The sequence below is a fragment of the Coregonus clupeaformis genome, chromosome 11 (assembly GCF_020615455.1).
Source record: "Coregonus clupeaformis isolate EN_2021a chromosome 11, ASM2061545v1, whole genome shotgun sequence".
Classification (NCBI taxonomy): domain Eukaryota; kingdom Metazoa; phylum Chordata; class Actinopteri; order Salmoniformes; family Salmonidae; genus Coregonus; species Coregonus clupeaformis.
In genome coordinates, this window is record NC_059202.1 from 20,049,189 (window position 1) to 20,070,592 (window position 21,404).

At 42.2% G+C, this 21,404-nt stretch overlaps 1 protein-coding gene across 1 annotated transcript in view; it reads right to left on the minus strand.

The window, feature by feature from the left end:
* The window catches only part of tmem131 (transmembrane protein 131), a 68,609-nt gene extending 67,394 nt beyond the window's left edge, over positions 1 to 1,215 (minus strand). The window contains exon 1 of the mRNA XM_045223377.1: positions 1,120 to 1,215. Within this exon, the coding sequence (XP_045079312.1) occupies positions 1,120 to 1,215 (96 nt within the window). The remainder of the gene's footprint in view (positions 1 to 1,119) is intronic.
* Positions 1,216 to 21,404: the final 20,189 nt, after the last annotated feature.

Below are 21,404 nucleotides of genomic sequence, written 5' to 3' on the forward strand. Positions count from 1 at the left end.
TCTGACTACAATGAAGAGCAAGACGTGCCGCTCTGTTTTGTTTTGACATGACACTACATCAACATAAGCGGTTAACTATGCAAATTAGTCTGTATATATTAAATCTGTTCCAGCAGGTGAAGAGGTGCCATCGATGTGTGTGAGGAAGCAAAGCTTTGCTCTAGACAGTTCTTCAGCCATAGGATCGAAACTGTCAACAGTAGTTTGCAAGAACTTGAAGCTGCTGTTTGATGGCAGCCAAAGATTTTTCCGAAATGGAGGTAAATAGCTTTCATTCTAATGCCTTTTGGACAATCGGGGATGAACGTTACATAGTTGTGTGCCTGTGTGTGCGTTTCAATGCATTACTGTAATTGCTCCAAACATTTGTTACAGTAGGTGTCTTTTGTGGTAAATTATGTTGTGAATTCATAAAGTAATTAATGGTGTTATACACATTGTGTTAATTATCAAACATGCAATAAACAATGTGAATATCTAATATACCATTTGACCCTTTACCCTAATAGGTGCATTTTTGTACACCTTTATTATTTCAGTCTCGAAGATGGTCGGTCAGTCCCCACCAGGTTCTGTTCATCATCTGCTGCATGATGGTACAGGTAGGTACAGCTTGTACACGGGAAAATAATGAGTAAAGTCAACTAAATTATGTTAAGTAAAGTTAAAATATTATATTTGAGTAACAGTTTGTGTTCATTTATTATTTAGTTTTATGTTTACTTTTTTATATTACTTGGGGTAGCTGTTACCTTAGCGATTAAGTTCATAACATAATGTATTTGTAGGGTTGCAGTCAATTAATTTCACTGTCAAATGAAAAAGTAGGAAGGTCTTCATAATTCTAACAAGATTCTAATAATGATATCTCCAATACGCAAGATCCCCACCAATTGGCAAAATGAAGGACTTTTCACTAAGTCCATTAAAGATAATCAGATACTTTACGTCATTTATCAGACGCTCTTATCCAGAGCGACATACAGTAGTGAGTGCATACATTTTCATCCCGGTCCCCAAAGGGAATCGAACCCACAACCCTGGTTTACAAGCGCCATGTTCTACCAACTGAACCACACGGGACCATATCTAAAGCAGGATGTAAAACAGCATGGTTACCATTGTTTCCCCAGCGCCATGCCTGAGATGTAAGGTAGTGGTGAACTGCACCAACCCCAACACCATATCCCTTCTGGCCGCACTGGAGAACGTCATGACGTTGTCCTCCATACGACCTGTCATGAACCTCTCAACCCCCACCATCATCAGCATGCACTTCACTCTCTACGGCATCCTGGGTGTGGTAAGGAGTAGGACATCAAGTCATCCCTTTCAATTAGTTCACCTGAGAAACCATCCGATTAAAATCCATCAAATTCTGTGACATATGTATCTGACATACTATATTGTCATGAACGTTACTCTACATCATGTTTTATAGACCTATTTGAAATGTTGCTTTATTGCCATTACTTTGTATCCTACAACAAAAAGTAATTCCCTTTTCAGGAAGAAAAAGAACAACTGCTGTACACCTACATTTGGCTGGTGAAGGTGAGCGTAATATTTTAGTATTTTTTGTAAGTATACGACACAGTGTATGGAGTCTTTTCAATGTGCACTCTGGTTTCCGATTCTCCTAGAGCACCTGTGTTAAGAACGTTACTTCACATTGCTTCATATTTGTTAGGGCACACAACATCCATTCACCAATATGTACTGAATAGCAATAGTGATTTACATTTGGTTAAAACTCAACATTCTGAATGTAGAACAATCCTAAAGCATCATATTATAATTTTGAATGCTGCTTCCAAACATATTGTATTTTTGCTAATGTGTTGTTTTAGGAGTGGGAGAATGAATTTTTCAGCTGGGACCCAGTCCAATGCGGCACAACCGAGATTTCTCTCCCAGGGAAAAAGGTTCTGGTCACCAGATGTGGTAATCAATGAATTGTGAGTTAAACATCTCTATAGTATACAGTGGGGGAAAAAAGTATTTAGTCAGCCACCAATTGGGCAAGTTCTCCCCACTTAAAAAGATGAGAGAGGCCTGTAATTGTCATCATAGGTACATGTCAACTATGACAGACAAATTGAGAAAAAATAATCCAGAAAATCAAAGCAATGTAGGATTTTTAATGAATTTATTTGCAAATTATGGTGGAAAATAATTATTTGGTCACCTACAAACAAGCAAGATTTCTGGCTCTCACAGACCTGCTAACTTCTTCTTTAAGAGGCTCCTCTGTCCTCCACTCGTTACCTGGTATTAATGGCACCTGTTTGAACTTGTTATCAGTATAAAAGACACCTGTCCACAACCTCAAACAGTCATGCACTCCAAACTCCACTATGGCCAAGACCAAAGAGCTGTCAAAGGACACCAGAAACAAAATTGTAGACCTGCACCAGGCTGGGAAGACTGAATCTGCAATAGGTAAGCAGCTTGGTTTGAAGAAATCAACTGTGGGAGCAATTATTAGGAAATGGAAGACATACAAGACCACTGATAATCTCCCTCGATCTGGGGCTCCACGCAAGATCACACCCCATGGGGTCAAAATGATCACAAGAACGGTGAGCAAAATCCCAGAACCACACAGGGGACCTAGTGAATGACCTGCAGAGAGCTGGGACCAAAGTAACAAAGCCACCATCAGTAACACACTACGCCACCAGGGACTCAAATCCTGCAGTGCCAGACGTCCCCCTGCTTAACCCTCCCGTTGTCCTAGGGTCAAAAATGACCCGCCACAGTGTTGAACCAACTTTATTTAATTTTTTATATTTTTGGGATCATTTGTGAGAAGGAGGCAGTGAGACTTTCTTTAAAGAAACCACCATAATTTGCTAATAAATTCATAAAAATCCTAAAATGTGACAACTTTTTAAGATGGGAGAACTTGCACAATTGGTGGCTGACTAAATACTTTTCCCCCACTGTAAATAGATACTGTGGGAGGTTCTACTAAGCTAACATATGGAACTGTTTTAAGATGGTCATACCAAGGATCATTTAGCTGTTTGATTTTGAACTTTAGGACCCTTTTAGGTGTAAATAAAATATATTTTAAAAAAATTGGGGATGAAACATTGAATTTGGTCTTACTGCTATTAGCCCACATTGAACATATTCATACATGGAAAAACACATAGTCAAAAATTTATCGAAACGAAGTTTGTTTTAAAGTGTCTGTACTTGAGAGATATAAGAAAGATCAGGAAATGTAAAAATGTTTTGACCCATATTTAGCCTCTTTGTTTTGGCATTAAAACTACTTCCATATATATATATATATATATATATATATATATATAATATATATATATATATATCCATTCAATTTTTAACTGGTACCAAGCTACCTTCAGACGAGTCTTGTGAGGCGTCAACCGACATGTACGTGTTCATGAGAGTCTCACATTTCGATAGAGGTGTTCAGACGCTACAGACAGAAGTTGGCAGATCGGCTGTACCGACTTCAAACGAGTCTCGTGACACTTGTGTGGGTCGTAGAGCTAAATGGAGAACACCATCGTAGTGGTCATATTAGTTTGTTCGGACACTACAGACATTTTTCGGGATGTGTCTCATGGTCTGACAAACTGCTGTAGCTCGGCCACCTTCCACCGCAGATGGAAAAAACGGCATTGGCGGATGCGGTGGATTGAGACGCAGCCCATGCAAAGAAAACAGATATCTCTAATATAAACAGACAGATTTTGATGGGGATGTTTTATTATGCTAGTTAGTTTTCCACGGGGGCACAGACATTTTAACAAGCACTTCAATTGTGTCCCTTGTTATTGCACTAGTCAGCTTCAATCAAGATTAAGAAATATAAAACATATGATTTATATCATGCCCATGGTTTGAAATAGTCCCCCATTTCACCCTGTCTCACAGTATGGATGAAAACAGAGCTCCCATCGTCCCTTATGTGTACATTAAGCACACTGGTAAAGTGCTAGACGCCAAACCTGTCAGAGTGGTTAGCTCCTGTAACCTGGACATCTACACCTTCCCCTTTGACGTCCAGAACTGCACCTTCACCTTCAGATCCTACATCCATCACGGTAAGACGTCAATGCAACCATGCTTTAGGACTTCTTTGAAGATAAAAAGTCCGATACCAAACCCATCGCTCCTTCTCTCTCAAAAACCTTCCTGAATCTCTTTTGCAATCTAAAATGATAGGTATGAAACATGTTGGTCCATTGAGTCCATTGGAGTTTTGTATATATGACTCGGTGTCAACCAAGGGTGTCAACCAAAGGGATCCGTTTGGTATTAGGCCCAAGTTTACCATCCTCAGTACAGCTCATGTTCTGCTTCCATATAGGTTCAGCCCATTCATCCCAGTATGTCCCATTCCTTTATCTCCCTGCAGTGTCGGACATAAGGATGATCTTAGGGAAGAAGGTGGAGGGACATCCTGAAACACTCCAGGAGCGTGTTGTCCACTGAAGGGGAGTGGGAGCTGATGGACATCAAATCCAGGAAGTACAAGTTATCAGAAATCGATCAGGGAGAAAGCAACCCCTATGATGAGCTCTGCTTCTATGTACGAACCCAAAGCACTGCAATTTCTCAGACGCCATTCATTTGGCTTTACTACTACTGAACGTTGAGTTCTCTATTTTTCGAGCGCTACTTTGTTTCAGAGAGTACTTCATGTTTCACACATAGGATGCTAACCCAGCTATTTATGGCTTTGTCTTATCTGAAATGGGAATCTACTGCACAACACCAGATCACCCTTGAAGGTTGTCATTCACCATTGTGTCTCTAAACTGTAGATTGTCCTGAGGCGCAGAGCCACCCTCTACGTGGTGAATCTCCTGATCCCCAGCTGCCTCCTCATCACTGTGGATCTCTTCAGCTTTCTGCTGCCTCCTCAGAATGTGGACCGCTCCTCCTTCAAGATGACCCTTATTTTAGGCTACTCAGTCTTCCTGCTCATCGTGAATGACCTGCTGCCCGTCACAGGAAACACCATCCCACTGATAAGTGAGTATGAAACATATGTACTGGAAACACCATATTTGTCGTGAGTCATAAATGTAGAGGTATATGTTTACTTTGTCTTATTGAATAACCTTGTTAGGTTAAGTGTCTTTTTTGAAGTCCACTTCCATTGTCCTCCTAAGAGTGGCTGAATATCTTCCTCTTCATATCCCTCTTCCTCTTGCCCATGCAGATGTGTTCTTCGCCATCTGCTTGGCTCTGATGGTGGCCAGCCTGCTGGAGACTATTCTCATCACTAACCTCCTGGTCGGCTCCAGTAACTTCCACCCAGTGCCTGGCTGGGTCCGAGTGCTCGTCCTGCGCTTCATGGGCACCCTCGTCTGGCTGCCTCAGAAATCCAGAGAGGACATGATCATCCTCAATCCAGTTGCAGCAGGTACCCCTGATCTGATCCCTCCAGGGAGTTACAATTACGCAGACTTTTGGGCAATTAGCAAATACTTGTCTTGTCCAACCCAAAGCAATATAGTGAATGCATTCAATCACAGGCCTGAACAGTAACATAAATGCAGTTATCACTCTGAGAAATGTTTCCAGCATTTGACTAGGTCCGACCTTTGACAGAATTGTACTATCAACGTACATCAATAATTTATGTCTATAGGAGGTACATTCATAATTTCACCTTCCTCCCTTCCTTCCCTCTTGTCTCTAAGAAACAGACGTGAAAGTCTGCCCTCTAGTGATGCTGGAGAGACAGGTTCAAACAGGAGAACCAGGTGAGAAGGGGGCAGAGGCAGCCGATCCAGCCCTGGCGGAGCTGAGGAAGCTGGGCAATGACCTGCAGTCCATCCGCCTACAGGTGGCCCAGCATGTGGACGGGAACCAGATCTCCCAGGACTGGATGCAGGTGGGCTACATCATCGACCGACTGCTGTTTGGCGTCTACGGCATCTTCATCACCTTCAGCTTCATCGTCATCCTCAGCATTTGGAGTAATTCGTATCCAGGTAAAAACAAATTGGTGGGTAAGCCATTCGTTGTGAATAAAGTAACACTCCCTAAATGTTCTATGCATTTTTCCACAATAGGTGGCTAAATGTTTGTGTAAAATACAAAATGTGTAGAAATAGCGTTTACCCTCCACTACACCACTGCTTACAATACTTAGGAGTCTGCCATGTTGTCGACTGCTGGTTAAACAATTACCTTATAATTACCATAACTTTAACAATTGTTTGTTTTATCTTCTGGCTGCACTGTGTGTTGACTGATATATTACAATATTAGAGGAAATCTATTTTCCTTTGTCAAATAAAAGTACTTTCACGAAAACCACTGTTTCATTAGTAACAACAATTCATTGGGGTTATCTGAGACGTTTTCTGAATTGTAATGTTGATGGTGGATCAATGTTGATGATGATCTCACACAAGACATGGATCAATGACATGGAAAGTAGGGGATCATCCAAAAACCACATCCTTGTTTGATTAGAGTGTAGATATACAGAAAGTATTATTTCAGTATTTTATTAGGATTCCCATTAGCTGTTACGAAAGCAGCAGCTACTCTTCCTGGGGTCCACACAAATCATGAAACATGACATAATACAGAATATTAATATACAAGAACAGCTCAAGGACATAACTAAATTAATTTTAAAACGACACACATAGCCTACATATCAATACATCTACACAATATCTAGGTCAAGATAGGGGAGAGGTGTTGTGCCGTGAGGTGTTGCTGTATTTGCTTTTTGAAACCAGGTTTGCTGTTCATTTGAGCAATATGAGATGGAAGAGAGTTCCATGCAATAACGGCTCTATATAATACTGCACACTTTCTTGAATTTGTTCTGGATTTGGGGACAGTGAAAATACCCCTGGTTGAATGTCTGGTGGGGTAAGTGTGTGTGTCAGAGCTGTGTGTAAGTTGACCATGCAAACAATTTGGAATTTTCTTCTAAAAAGAATAAGTGATGCAGGCAGACACTCCTCAACTCTTAGCCAGGAGAGACTGGCATGCATAGTATCTACCGATATCTACCCCTATGATTACAATGAAGAGTAAGACGTGCCACTCTGTTCTAATCCAGCTGCAGCTTAACTAGGTCTTTCTTTGCAGCACTTGACCACATGACTGGACAATAATCAAGATAAGATAAAACTAGAGCCTGCAGGACTTTTTGGAGTGTGGAAGAGCATCTCTTTATTACGGACATACCTCTCCCCATCTTTACAACCACTGAATCTATATGTTTTGACCATGACAGTTTACAATCTAATGAAACACCAAGTTATTTAGTCTCCTCAACTTGTTCAACAGCCACACCATTCATTACCAGATTCAGCTGACGTCTAGAGCATATGGAATGATTTGTACCACCAATACAATGCTCTTAGTTTTAGAGATGTTCAGGACCAGTTTATTACTGGCCACCCATTCCAAAACTGACTACAACTCCTTGTTAAGGGATTCAGTGACTTCATTAGCTGTGGTTACTGACACGCATATGGTTCAATCATCAGCATACATGGACACACAGGCTTTGTTTAATTCCAGTGGCTGTCATTGGTAAAAATAGAAAAGAGTAGAGGGCCTAGAGAGCCCTGCAGTACACCACAACCTACATGTTTGACATTAGAGAGGCTTCTATTAGAAGAAAACCCTCTGAGTTCTATTAGATAGATAGCTCTTAATTCTCAATTCTATTAGATAGATAGCTCTTTATTCTCAATTCGGCAGGAGTTGAAAATATATAAAACATACAGTACCAGTCAAAAGTTTGGACACACCTAGTCATTCCAGGGTTTTTCTTTATTTTTACTATTTTCTACATTGTAGAATAATAATGAAGACATCAAAACTGTGAAATAACACATGTAGAAAATCATGTAGTAACCCAAAAAGTGTTGAAACAAATCAAAATATATTTTATATTTGAGATTCTTCAAATAACCACCCTTTGCTTTGATGACAGCTTTTGCACACTCTTGGCATTCTCTCAACCAGCTTCACCTGGAATGCTTTTCCAACAGTCTTGAAGGAGTTCCCACATATGCTGAGCACTTGTTGGCTGCTTTTTCTTCACTCTGCGGTCCGACTCATCCCAAACCATCTCAATTTGGTTGAGGTCTGGGGATTGAGGGGGCCAGGTCATCTGATGCAGCACTCCATCACTCTCCTTCTTGGTCAAATAGCCCTTACACAGCCTGGAGGTGTTTTGGATCATTGTCCTGTTGAAAAACAAATGATAGTTCCACTAAAAGCCCAAACCAGATGGGATGGCGTGATCGCTGCAGAATGCTGTGGTAGCCATGCTGGTTAAGTGTGCCTTGGAATTCTAAATAAATTACCAGACATTGTCACCAGCAAAGCACCCCACACCATAACACCTCCTCCTCCATGCTTTACGGTGGGAAATACACATGGAAATTATCCGTTAACCCACACCGCGTCTCACAAAGACACGACTGTAGGAAGCAAAATCTCCAATTTGAACTCCAGACCAAATGGCATATTTCCACCGGTTTAATGTCCATTGCTCGTGTTTCTTGGCCAAAGCAAGTCTCTTCTTCTTATTGGTGGCCTTTAGTAGTGGTTTCTTTGTAGCATTCGACAGTGAAGGCCTGATTCACACAGTCTCCTCTGAACAGTTCTATGAAGCATTTATTTGGGCTGCAATTTCTGAGGCTAATAACTCTAATGAACTTATCCACAGCAGCAGAGGTAACTCTGGGTCTTCTTTCCTGTTGAGGTCCTCATGAGAGCCAGTTTCATCATAGCGCTTGATGGTATTTGCTAGTGCATGTCTTAAAGTAATGATGGACTGTCGTTACTCTTTGCTTATTTGAGCTGTCCTTGCCATAATATGGACATGGTCTTTTACCAAATAGGGCTATCTTCTGAATACCCCCCCTACCTTGTCACAACACAACTGATTGGCTCCAACGCATTAAGAAGGAAATAAATTCCACAAATTAACGTTTAAGATGTAACACCTGTTAATTGAAATGCATTCCAGGTGACTACCTCATGAAGCTGGTTGAGATAATGCTAAAAAGCTGGCAAAGCTGTCATCAAGGGGCAAAGGGTGGCTATTTGAAGAATATCAAATATAAAATATATTTTGATTTGTTTAACACTTTTTTTCGTAACTACATGATTCCATGTGTTATTTCATAGTTTTGATGTCTTCACTATTATTCTACATAGTAAAAAATAGTAAAAATAAAGAAAAACCCTTGAATGAGTAGGTGTGTCCAAACTGTTGACTGGTAGTGTACATTTTCTCAACAACAGGTTGTCAATAATTTCAAGGGCTGCACTGAAATCTAACAGTACAGATTCTACAAACTTCTTATTATCAATTTATCTTCAACCAATCATCTGTCATTTATCTCAATGCAGTACATGATGAGTACCCTTCTCTATAAGCATGCTGAAAGTCTGTTGTCAATTTGTTTACAAGATATAGTATTGTATTTGGTCAAACACCATTTTTTCCAACCATTTGCTAAGAGCTGGCAACAAGCTGATAGGTCTGTAGTTAGAACCAGTAAAGGCCGCTTTACCACTCTTGGGTAGTGGAATGACTTTGGCTTCCTCCAGGCCTGAGGACAAACACCTTCCTCTAGACTCAGATGAAAGATATGGGAAGATAAGAGGCATAGAGTGAGCTAACATCGCAGGTAGTTTTCCATTAAGGGAATGCCAGGAGGTTTGTATATTGATTGATAACAACATTTTTGAGGGAAGTAAGACGGCTGCTGTTTTGGGGTTGTGGGTGGAGCTCTGCAGTCTCAGGTAGCTTATTTATGATCATTCCCCACGTTGAAATTGAATATATTTGTTTTATTTATACATTGATGTGTTTTACGTAGGCAAACGTCCTCCCGCAGAAGTTGGATAGGGAGGAGGGACACAGGAGTACAGGAGCTATAGATGAGCTTTTTATATGTTCTGTTCAGCAGAATATGAACAATATTTGTAAGGTAGGATAGATTGTGTCTCTATAGAAGTTTGTACAATACCGTTTCCTTATTTTTTGTACTGAGATGTTTAGATGGGTGATTCATTTTATCTCGACTATACTGTGTAGCATATTAAAGCGCTCCCAGATTGGGACAGGAGCACCAACAAAAGTATATCTGGCAGAGAGCGCCTCCTCGGCCTTAATCTTGTCCCTCCCCCCTCTAGTCGGCAGCAGCCCCGTTGTTATCAGGCGCGCACTGTGTCGGTGGGAACTGGAGAATAGTGTGGTGGGGGATTTTTTCACAAGGTGTTTTTGTAGTAATAACATTTTGTGAGATTCTAATAGATATAGAACAAAAGAGTGGGGCAATATAAATATGCCTTGCAAAATATTATCCCTTGGCGTTTTTTCTATTTTGTTGAATAAACAATTTAAATGGATTTTTATTTGAATTTAATGTAATGGACAAAATTGTAAATGGTGAAGCGAAATGAAATAAAAAAAATTAAAAAAAATAAATAAAAAAGTGGGGTATGTATACCCCTTTGCTATGAAGCCCCTAAATAAGATCTGGCAACCAATTACTTCAGAAGTAATAATTATTAAATAAAGTCCAACTGTGTGAAATCTAAGTGTGACATGATCTGAGTGATATATACAACTGTCGGAAAGGCGCCCAGAGTCCGGACATCACTAAGCAAGGGGACAACCAAGTAAGCGACATGAAGACCAAGGATCTCTAAACAGTAGGGAAAAGTGGGAGAATAGATTGTAAGAAGAACAAAGCAGACAGGACAAGGGAGAGTTGAAGAAGTGAGGGTTTATTACAGATCTCAAAAGGTGCAGAATAATCCAGGAGAGGAGCGGGTGGCGAGAGAGGAGTAGGTGGAGGGAAGTGTGGCAGATTAAATGGAACGGAGGGGGGTGAAGGTTCCGGGAGAATTGACTGTGAGACAGAAAAAACTGAGGAGGTACAGGCAGGTCAACAAGGTGCAAAAAACAAAATCTAACGCTAGTACTAAGAGGTTGATACGCTGAAAAACATATGTTAATGTGAACGATCGCAGGGAATGGATGGAGACAGAGGAAGGGGATGATTAGACCAGGTGTGAGATTGTGATGGGATGAAGGTGAGAAAATCAAGAGAGCCCCGAGCTCCCCAGCACCCCCGGGAAACTGGAGATCACGAGCAGAACAACTAGACACAGACAGGACGACTCAGACTGGGATCACAACCCCCCCCGACAACGCCACCGGGGGACTCCCCGAGCGCAGGATGGAGGCGGAGAAGTACTGATGAGTAGCATCTGGGATCTGTGCGGGAATCAACCCCCTTCAGGACATACCCCTCCCAGTCAGCTGAGATACTGAAACCCCGGCGCGCTGGAATCATGATGCGCCGCACTGTAGAACCCATATCGAGGAGGAGGAGGAGGAGGAGAGGAGGAACAGAGGACTGAGGAAAAGCAGGTTGAGGAGGGCAGGAAAGGGGATGGATGAGGTCTCGGGATTTGAGAAGCAGGATGATCACCTTCTCACCAAACGGACTAATGAACTTCGAACAACTTCTAGACTCAGTCGTAAAGATGTGGTAAAGACCCATCGGGGTGTAGGTGGGAGGGGATGCAGATGACTGGAGCTGATAGGGAAACCCGAAGGAGTGCCTTCTGGCCCGATGCCAGGTCCGGGGTGGCAACGACAATATGGGCCTGGAAACAGAAGGCACTGAGAGTCCTCTCCTGAGAAGGGAACCAAGGGAGGTTGGGAATAAGGAATGGAAGGGAGACATCAGTGGCAGATGTAGAGGGGAATCAACCCAAGCAACTGAGAGACCCAGGAGGGGGTTGGAAGAGGCAGGCAGCGTAGGATTATTGGCTCTTCCGCCTGATATTAGATTGGGGGTGAAACCTAGATGTGAGATGACTGTAGTAATGGCAAACAGAAGGACTTCAGACAGCAGAGTAAACTGAGGGACACGTGGAAAAATACTGGGAAAATGACCGAAAACCCCCAACAGGATCCGAGCGAGGAGAGGGAAGTGGAAATGGGTACAAAGTGGGAACGCGAATGTAAAGTAGAAACGACCGTGTTCCCTCAGAAGCGGGCAAACCAGTGACAGATAAGTCAGGGGCAGATGCGACACATGGTGCAGGGGAATAGGAAGGGGGTGAAAGTAGAGCTGGGCGAAGGAATTATTCTGCGCACACACTGACAGGCAGCAACATAACCCCCGATATCCCCGCCATGGCAGGCCACCAAAAACGCCTGCAGAAGAAAAGATGTCCGAGCGCTACGCCAGGGTGAAAGCCATCTTGCTGACGAGGAATTTGAGGAGCAGAGAACCGATCAGGCAAAAACAACGACGGGAGGGAGAGGAGGGGGCGAAGCATACCCTAATTTCAAATAACACTTACGACGAGTTCCGGGGAGAATTGTTCGGCTTGGACCCACTCTCTCGTCTTGGAGAATATCCGAGACAAGCGCCGGCCTTGCTGCCTAGATCCAGGTTTGAACGCCAGGGAAATTGAACCTGCCCAAAATACCCACTCACCTGGCCTGGACGAGCTGAGACGCCCAGCCGATTGCACGAAGCAAGATTTGTGGTAGTCAGATAATAAACGGTTGCTGCTCCGCCTCCAACAGTGGCGCCGCACCTCCAAGGCAAGTTTATCGAATCCGGGTTACCTACATCGAAATCCTCCGAGGCGAAAGGTGAGTAGTAGGCGAGGGATGGAGTTTATGTCCGTGGAGGCATCGGGCCATCAGGCGCGCACTGTGTCCTGGGTGGGCAAGCTGGATCGATATTCCCTGTGTGTCGTGGGGGGATTTTCTCACAAGGTGTTTTTGTAGTAATAACATTTTGTGCACATTCTAATAGATATAGGGTGAATTCAGAAAGAGTGGGGCACCATATAAACTACAGTGCCTTGCAAAAGTATTCATCCCCTTGGCGTTTTTCCTATTTTGTTGAATTACAACCTGTAATTTAAATGGATTTTTATTTGGATTTCATGTAATGGACAAAATTGTCCAAAATGGTGAAGTGAAATGAAAAAAATAACGTTTCAAAAAATTACAAAAAATAAATAACGGAAAAGTGGCGCGTGCATATGTATTCACCCCCTTTGCTATGAAGCCCCTAAATAAGATCTGGTGCAACCAATTACCTTCAGAAGTCACATAATTAGTTAAATAAAGTCCACCTGTGTGCAATCTAAGTGTCACATGATCTCAGTATATATACACCTGTTCTGAAAGGCCCCAGAGTCTGCTACATCACTAAGCAAGGGGCACAACCAAGCAAGCGGCACCATGAAGACCAAGGATCTCTCCAAACAGGTCAGGGACAAAGTTGTGGAGACATACAGATCAGGGTTGGGTGATTAGAAAATGATCAGAAACTTTGAACATCCCACAGAGCACCATTAAACCCATTATAAAAAAATGGAAAGAATATGGCACCACAACAAACCTGCCAAGAGAGGGCCGCCCACCAAAACTCATGGTCCAGGCAAGGTAGGCATTAATCAGAGAGGCAACAAAGAGACCAAAGATAACCCTGAAGGAGCTGCAAAGCTCCACAGCGGAGTATCTGTCCATAGGACCACTTTAAGCCGTGCACTCCACAGAGCTGGGCTTTACAGAAGAGTGGCCAGAAAAAAGCCATTGCTTAAAGAAAAAAATAAGCAAACACGTTTGGTGTTCGCCAAAAGGTATGTGGGAGACTCCCCAAACATATGGAAGAAGGTACTCTGGTCAGATGACAAAAAAATTGAGATTCATGGCAATCAAGGAAAACGCTATGTCTGGCGCAAACCCAACACCTCTCATCACCCCGAGAACACAACCCCCACAGTGAAGCATGGTGGTGGCAGCATAATGCTGTGGGGATGGGAACTGGGAAACTGGTCATAATTGAAGGAATGATGGATGGCGCTATATACAGGGAAACTCTTGAGGAATACCGGTTTCAGTCTTCCAGAGATTTGAGACTGGGACGGAGGTTCACCTTTCAGCAGGACAATGACCCTAAGCATACTGCTAAAGCAACACTCAAATGGTTTAAGGGGAAACATTTAAATGTCTTGAAATGGCCTAGTCAAAGCCCAGACCTCAATCCAATTGAGAATCTGTGGTATGACTTAAAGATTGCTGTTCACGAGCGGAACCCATCCAACTTGAAGGAGCTGGAGCAGTTTTGCCTTGAAGAATGGGCAAAAATCCCAGTGGCTAGATATGCCAAGCTTATAGAGACATACCCCAAGAGACTTGCAGCTGTAATTGCTGCAAAAGGTGGCTGTACAAAGTATTGACTTTGGGGGGGGGTGAATAGTTATGCAAGCTCAAGATTTCTGTTTTTTGACTTATTTCTTGTTTGTTCACAAGAAAAAATATTTTGCATCTTCAAAGTGGTAGGCATGTTGTGTAAATCAAATGATACAAACCTCCAAAAATCCTTTTAAATTCCAGGTTGTAAGGCAACAAAATAGGAAAAATACTTTTGCAAGCCACTGTAGGACAGCTTAATGCTGCCGCATTTATTTCTTGGTCTGACGAGATAAAATTGATGGTTTCTGTTCAAATGTAACATGTTTCAAGATAAACTGTAGTTTGTTTGTATCCTGTTTAGTGAATGATTACTGTGAGTATTAACGGAGTTTAGGCCATGAAACTGTGTGTATGCTAATTTGGAAAGGTTGACCTAATACTCACCCAAGATGGCGCCGGAGGAGATGGCTGCCGTTTTACGGCCCTCTAACCAATTGTGCTATTATGTGTGTTTTTTCGCATTATTTGTAATTTATTCTGTACATAATGTTTCTGCCACCGTCTCTTATGAACAAAAAGAGCTTCTGGATATCAGGACAGCGATTACTCACCTCGTATTGGACGAAGATGTTTTCTTCAACGAGTCGGACGCAAAGGATATTCTACAGCCACCCGACAAGGCCCAAATCCCTGTCATTCGCATGAGAAAGAGACAGAGATATCGTGGACGTAGGTCGGGGTGCCTTGTAAGGATACGACGGCGAGCGAGTAATCTGCATCTCCCGTCAATCCTATTAGCCAACGTACAATCATTTGAAAACAAAATGGCCGACATTTTGGATATCCTACCAACGGGACAACGGTAATATCTTATGTTTCACCGAGTCGTGGCTGAACGACGACATAGATAACATACAGCTGGCGGGATATACGCTACATCGGCAGGATAGAACGTCTGACTCCGGTAAGACAAGGGGTCGCGGTCTGTGTATATTTGTAAACAACAGCTGGTGCATAAAATCTAATACAAAGGAAGTCTCGAGGTTTTGCTCACCTGAGGTAGAGTATCTCATGATAAGCTGTATACCACACTATTTTCCAAGAGAGTTTTCTTCTATATTTTTCGTAGCTGTCTATTTACCACCACAAACCGATGCTGGCACTAAGATTGCACTCTATGAGCTGTATAAGGCCATAAGCAAACAGGAAAATGCTCATCCAGAGGCAGCGCTCCTAGTGGCCGGGGAATTTAATGCAGGGAAACTTAAATCCGTTCTACCTAATTTCTACCAGCATGTTAAATAGAGGGCAAGAGGAAGAAAAAACTCTAGACCACCTTTACTCCACACAGAGACACGTACAAAGCTCTCCCTCGCCCTCTATTTGGCAAATCTGACCATAATTATATCCTCCTGATTCCTGCTTATGAACGAAAACTAAAGCAGGAAGCACCAGTGACTCGGTTAATAAGGAAGTGGTCAGATGACGCAGATGCTAAGCTACAGGACTGTTTTTCTAGCACAGACTGGAATATTGTCCAGGATTCTTCCGATGGCACTGAGAAGTACACCACATCAGTCACTGGCTTCATCAATAAGTGCATCGATGATATCGTCCCCACAGTGACCGTACGTACATACCCCCAACCAGAAGCCATGGATTACAGAAAACGTCCGCACTGAGCTAAAGGGTAGAGCTGCCGCTTTCAAGGAGCGGGACTCTAACCCGGACGCTTATAAGAAATCCTGCTATGCCCTCCGACGAACCATCAAACAGGCAAAGAGTTATGGTATGGGGGTGCTTTGCTGGTGACAATGTCTGTAATTTATTTAGAATTCTAGGCACACTTAACCAGCATGGCTACCACAGCATTCTGCAGCGATACGCCATCCCATCTGGTTTGGGCTTAGTGGAACTATCATGTTATTGTTGGTTAAGGGCTTGTAAGTAAGCATTTCACTGTAAGGTCTACACCTGTTGTATTCGGCGTGTGGCAAATAAAACTTGATTTGATTTGATTTTAATCAGATAAGAGGAAATTGCCTCGGATCAGGGAGCAGGCCCAGGACAATGAAGATGGACGGGGTGTGATTCTGATATCTAGCTAACCAAAGAGAGGACCATGGACATTCCACAGGGGAGACAAGGGAAACTCATTTGGGTCATAAAATGTATAGGTCCTGAGCTACAGGCAGTTAGATTTGAGTATGTCATTTTAGGCGAAAATTGACTAATTTCAGGGCTCATATTATCTCACGTCTATAATTAAATTATCAGCCTAAATATTGTATCAGACACGAGATAGAGGATAAACATAACACAAGTTGTATACCAAATGATTTGGGGGGGAGAGCTGAATGGGGGGACATTGGGACACCTGTTCCTTTGTATTCTGAGTTGAACCCCCAGCTCATTTCCATAGCCCAGTAGGTGTATAGTCTGCAGCGCTGTGGTACACTATCGTCCGATGCCCACTGGTTGCACTTGTTGCATAGGTTGGTACACCACAGCTCTGGGGTGGAATTTCTCCTAGGTACAGGTCTAGGATCAGCTTCCCCTCCCCCAATCCTAACCTTAACCATTAGTGAGGAAAATGCCAAACTGACCCAGGATCAACATCTAGGGGCAACTTCACCCTACACCCCAGCCATTTACTGTGGCTCACGCCTGTTTTGTATCCAACCACCTGCAGGTAAAGTAGCTCTGTACCACAAGAGTTCACATGCTCTACTGACCACCTCATTTGCCCCAAGGTTTATGGATCTCACTCATGGTCTTCTCTGTTGCTAGGAATATTTCTACCACATTTCTACCACAGTTTTCTATTTTCTTTTTTTATCCTATGTTTAGTTTGATTGTAGAATCAAGAAATCATTGAATCCTTGTGTCACTTCTAAGGATTCAGAGATCTTGGTGTCAGGAGAATTGTGTTCAAAGTTGAAAATAGTCTGGAACTGTAAGATTTTCTGTGGATTCTCCAACAGCAACTTATGATATGATATTTGTTTGTTTTTGTGTATTTTATTAGGATCCCCATTAGCTGTTGCAACAGCAGCAGCTACTCTTCATGGGGTCCACACAAAACATGAAACATGACATAATACAGATCATTAATAGACAAGAACAACTCAAGGACAGAACTATATGCATTTTTTTAAAGGCACACGTAGCCTACATATCAATACATACACACAAACTATCTAGGTCAAATAGGGGAGAGGCGTTGTGCTGTGAGGTGTTGCTTTATCTGTTTTTTGAAACCAGGATTGCTGTTTATTTGAGCAATATGAGATGGAACGGAGTTCCATGCAATAATGGCTCTATATAATACTGTACGCTTTCTTGATTTTGTTCTGGATTTGGGGACTGTGAAAAGACCCCTGGTGGCATGTCTGGTGGGGTAAGTGTGTGTGTCAGAGGGATTTTCAATATATTAATGTTTCTTATAAAAAGAAGAAGTGATGCAGTCAGTCTCTCCTCAACTCTTAGCCAATAGAGACTGGCGTGCATAGTATCTATATCAGCCCTCTGACTACAATGAAGAGCAAGACGTGCCGCTCTGTTTTGTTTTGACATGACACTACATCAACATAAGCGGTTAACTATGCAAATTAGTCTGTATGTATTAAATCTGTTCCAGCAGGTGAAGAGGTGCCATCGATGTGTGTGAGGAAGCAAAGCTTTGCTCTAGACAGTTCTTCAGCCATAGGATCGAAATTGTCAACAGTAGTTTGCAAGAACTTGAAGCTTGTTGTTTGATGGCAGCCAAAGATTTTTCCGAAATGGAGGTAAATAGCTTTCATTCTAATGCCTTTTGTGACAATCGGGGGATGAACGTTACATAAGTTGTGTGCCTGTGTGTTGCGTTTCAATGCATTACTGTAATTGCTCCAAACATTTGTTACAGTAGGTGTCTTTTGTGGTAAATTATGTTGTGAATTCATAAAGTAATTAATGGTGTTATACACATTGTGTTAATTATCAAACATGCAAAAAACAATGTACAGAATATCTAATATACCATTTGACCTTTTACCCTAATAGGTGCATTTTTGTACACCTTTATTATTTCAGTCTCGACGATGGTCGGTCAGTCCCCACCAGGTTCTGTTCATCATCTGCTGCATGATGGTACAGGGTAGGTACAGCTTGTACACGGGAAAATAATGAGTAAAGTCAACTAAATTATGTTAAGTAAAGTTAAAATATTCTATTTGAGTAACAGTTTGTGTTCATTTATTATTTAGTTTTATATTTACTTTTTATATTACTTGGGGTAGCTGTTACCTTAGCGATTAAGTTCATAACATAATGTATTTGTAGGGTTGCAGTCAATTAATTTCACTGTCAAATGAAAAAGTAGGAAGGTCTTCATAATTCTAACAAGATTCTAATAATGATATCTCCAATACGCAAGATCCCCATCAATTGGCAAAATGAAGGACTTTTCACTAAGTCCATTAAAGATAATCAGACACTTTACGTCATTTATCAGACGCTCTTATCCAGAGCGACATACAGTAGTGAGTGCATACATTTTCATCCCTGTCCCCAAAGGGAATCGAACCCACAACCCTGGCTTACAAGCGCCATGTTCTGCCAACTGAACCACACGGGACCATATCTAAAGCAGGATGTAAAGCAGCATGGTTACCATTGTTTCCCCAGCGCCATGCCTGAGATGTAAGGTAGTGGTGAACTGCACCAACCCCAACACCATATCCCTTCTGGCCGCACTGGAGAACGTCATGACGTTGTCCTCCATACGACCTGTCATGAACCTCTCAACCCCCACCATCATCAGCATGCACTTCACTCTCTACGGCATCCTGGGTGTGGTAAGGAGTAGGACATCAAGTCATCCCTTTCAATTAGTTCACCTGAGAAACCATCCGATTAAAATCCATCAAATTCTGTGACGTATGTATCTGACATACTATATTGTCATGAACGTTACTCTACATCATGTTTTGTAGACCTATTTAAAATGTTGCTTTATTGCCATTACTTTGTATCCTACAACAAAAAGTAATTCGCTTTTCAGGAAGAAAAAGCACAACTGCTGAACACCTACATTTGGCTGGTGAAGGTGAGCGTAATATTTTTGTATTTTTGTAAGTATACGTACACAGTGTATGGGAGTCATTTTCAATGTGCACTCTGGTTTCCGATTCTCCTAGAGCACCTGTGTTAAGAACGTTACTTCACATTGCTTCATATTTGTTAGGGCACACAACATCCATTCACCAATATGTACTGAATAGCAATAGTGATTTACATTTGGTTAAAACTAAACATCTCTGAATGTAGAACAATCCTAAACATCATATTATAATTTTGAATGCTGCTTCCAAACATATTGTATTTTTGCTAATGTGTTGTTTTAGGAGTGGGAGAATGAATTTTTCAGCTGGGACCCAGTCCAATGCGGCACAACCGAGATTTCTCTCCCCAGGGAAAGGTTCTGGTCACCAGATGTGGTAATCAATGAATTGTGAGTTAAACATCTCTATAGTATACAGTGGGGGAAAAAAAGCATTTAGTCAGCCACCAATTCTGCAAGTTCTCCCACTTAAAAAGATGAGAGAGACCTGTAATTTTCATCATAGGTACATGTCAACTATGACAGACAAATTGAGAAAAAAAGAATCCAGAAAATCACATTGTAGGATTTTTAATGAATTTATTTGCAAATTATGGTGGAAAATAATTATTAGGTCACCTACAAACAAGCAAGATTTCTGGCTCTCACAGACCTGTAACTTCTTCTTTAAGAGGCTCCTCTGTCCTCCACTCGTTACCTGTATTAATGGCACCTGTTTGAACTTGTTATCAGTATAAAAGACACCTGTCCACAACCTCAAACAGTCACACTCCAAACTCCACTATGGCCAAGACCAAAGAGCTGTCAAAGGACACCAGAAACAAAATTGTAGACCTGCACCAGGCTGGGGAAGACTGAATCTGCAATAGGTAAGCAGCTTGGTTTGAAGAAATCAACTGTGGGAGCAATTATTAGGAAATGGAAGACATACAAGACCACTGATAATCTCCCTCGATCTGGGGCTCCACGCAAGATCACACCCCATGGGGTCAAAATGATCACAAGAACGGTGAGCAAAAATCCCAGAACCACACGGGGGGACCTAGTGAATGACCTGCAGAGAGCTGGGACCAAAGTAACAAAGCCTACCATCAGTAACACACTACGCCACCAGGGACTCAAATCCTGCAGTGCCAGACGTGTCCCCCTGCTTAACCCTCCCATTGTCCTAGGGTCAAAATGACCCGCCACTGTGTTGAACCAACTTTATTTAATTTTTATATTTTTGGGATCATTTGTGAGAAGGAGGCAGTGAGACCTTCTGCCTCCTTCTCACTGCCTCCTTCTCACAAATGATCCAAAAAATATAAAAATTAAATAAAGTTGGTTCAACACAGTGGCGGGTCATTTTGACCCTAAGACAATGGGAGGGTTAAGCCAGTACATGTCCAGGCCCGTCTGAAGTTTGTTAGAGTGCATTTGGATGATCCAGAAGAGGATTGGGAGAATGTCATATGGTCAGATGAAACCAAAATAGAACTTTTTGGTAAAAACTCAACTCGTCATGTTTGGAGGACAAAGAATGCTGAGTTGCATCCAAAGAACACCATACCTACTGTGAAGCATGGGGGTGGAAACATCATGCTTTGGGGCTGTTTTTCTGCAAAGGGACCAGGACGACTGATCGGTGTAAAGGAAAGAATGAATGGGGCCATGTATCGTGAGATTTTGAGTGAAAACCTCCTTCCATCAGCAAGGGCATTGAAGATGAAACGTGGCTGGGACTTTCAGCATGACAATGATCCCAAACACACCGCCCGGGCAACGAAGGAGTGGATTCGTAAGAAGCATTTCAAGGTCCTGGAGTGGCCTAGCCAGTCTCCAGATCTCAACCCCATAGAAAATCTTTGGAGGGAGTTGAAAGTCCGTGTTTCCCAGCGACAGCCCCAAAACATCACTGCTCTAGAGGAGATCTGCATGGAGGAATGGGCCAAAATACCAGCAACAGTGTGTGAAAACCTTGTGAAGACTTACAGAAAACGTTTGACCTGTGTCATTGCCAACAAAGGGTATATAACAAAGTATTGAGAAACTTTTGTTATTGACCAAATACTTATTTTCCACCATAATTTGCTA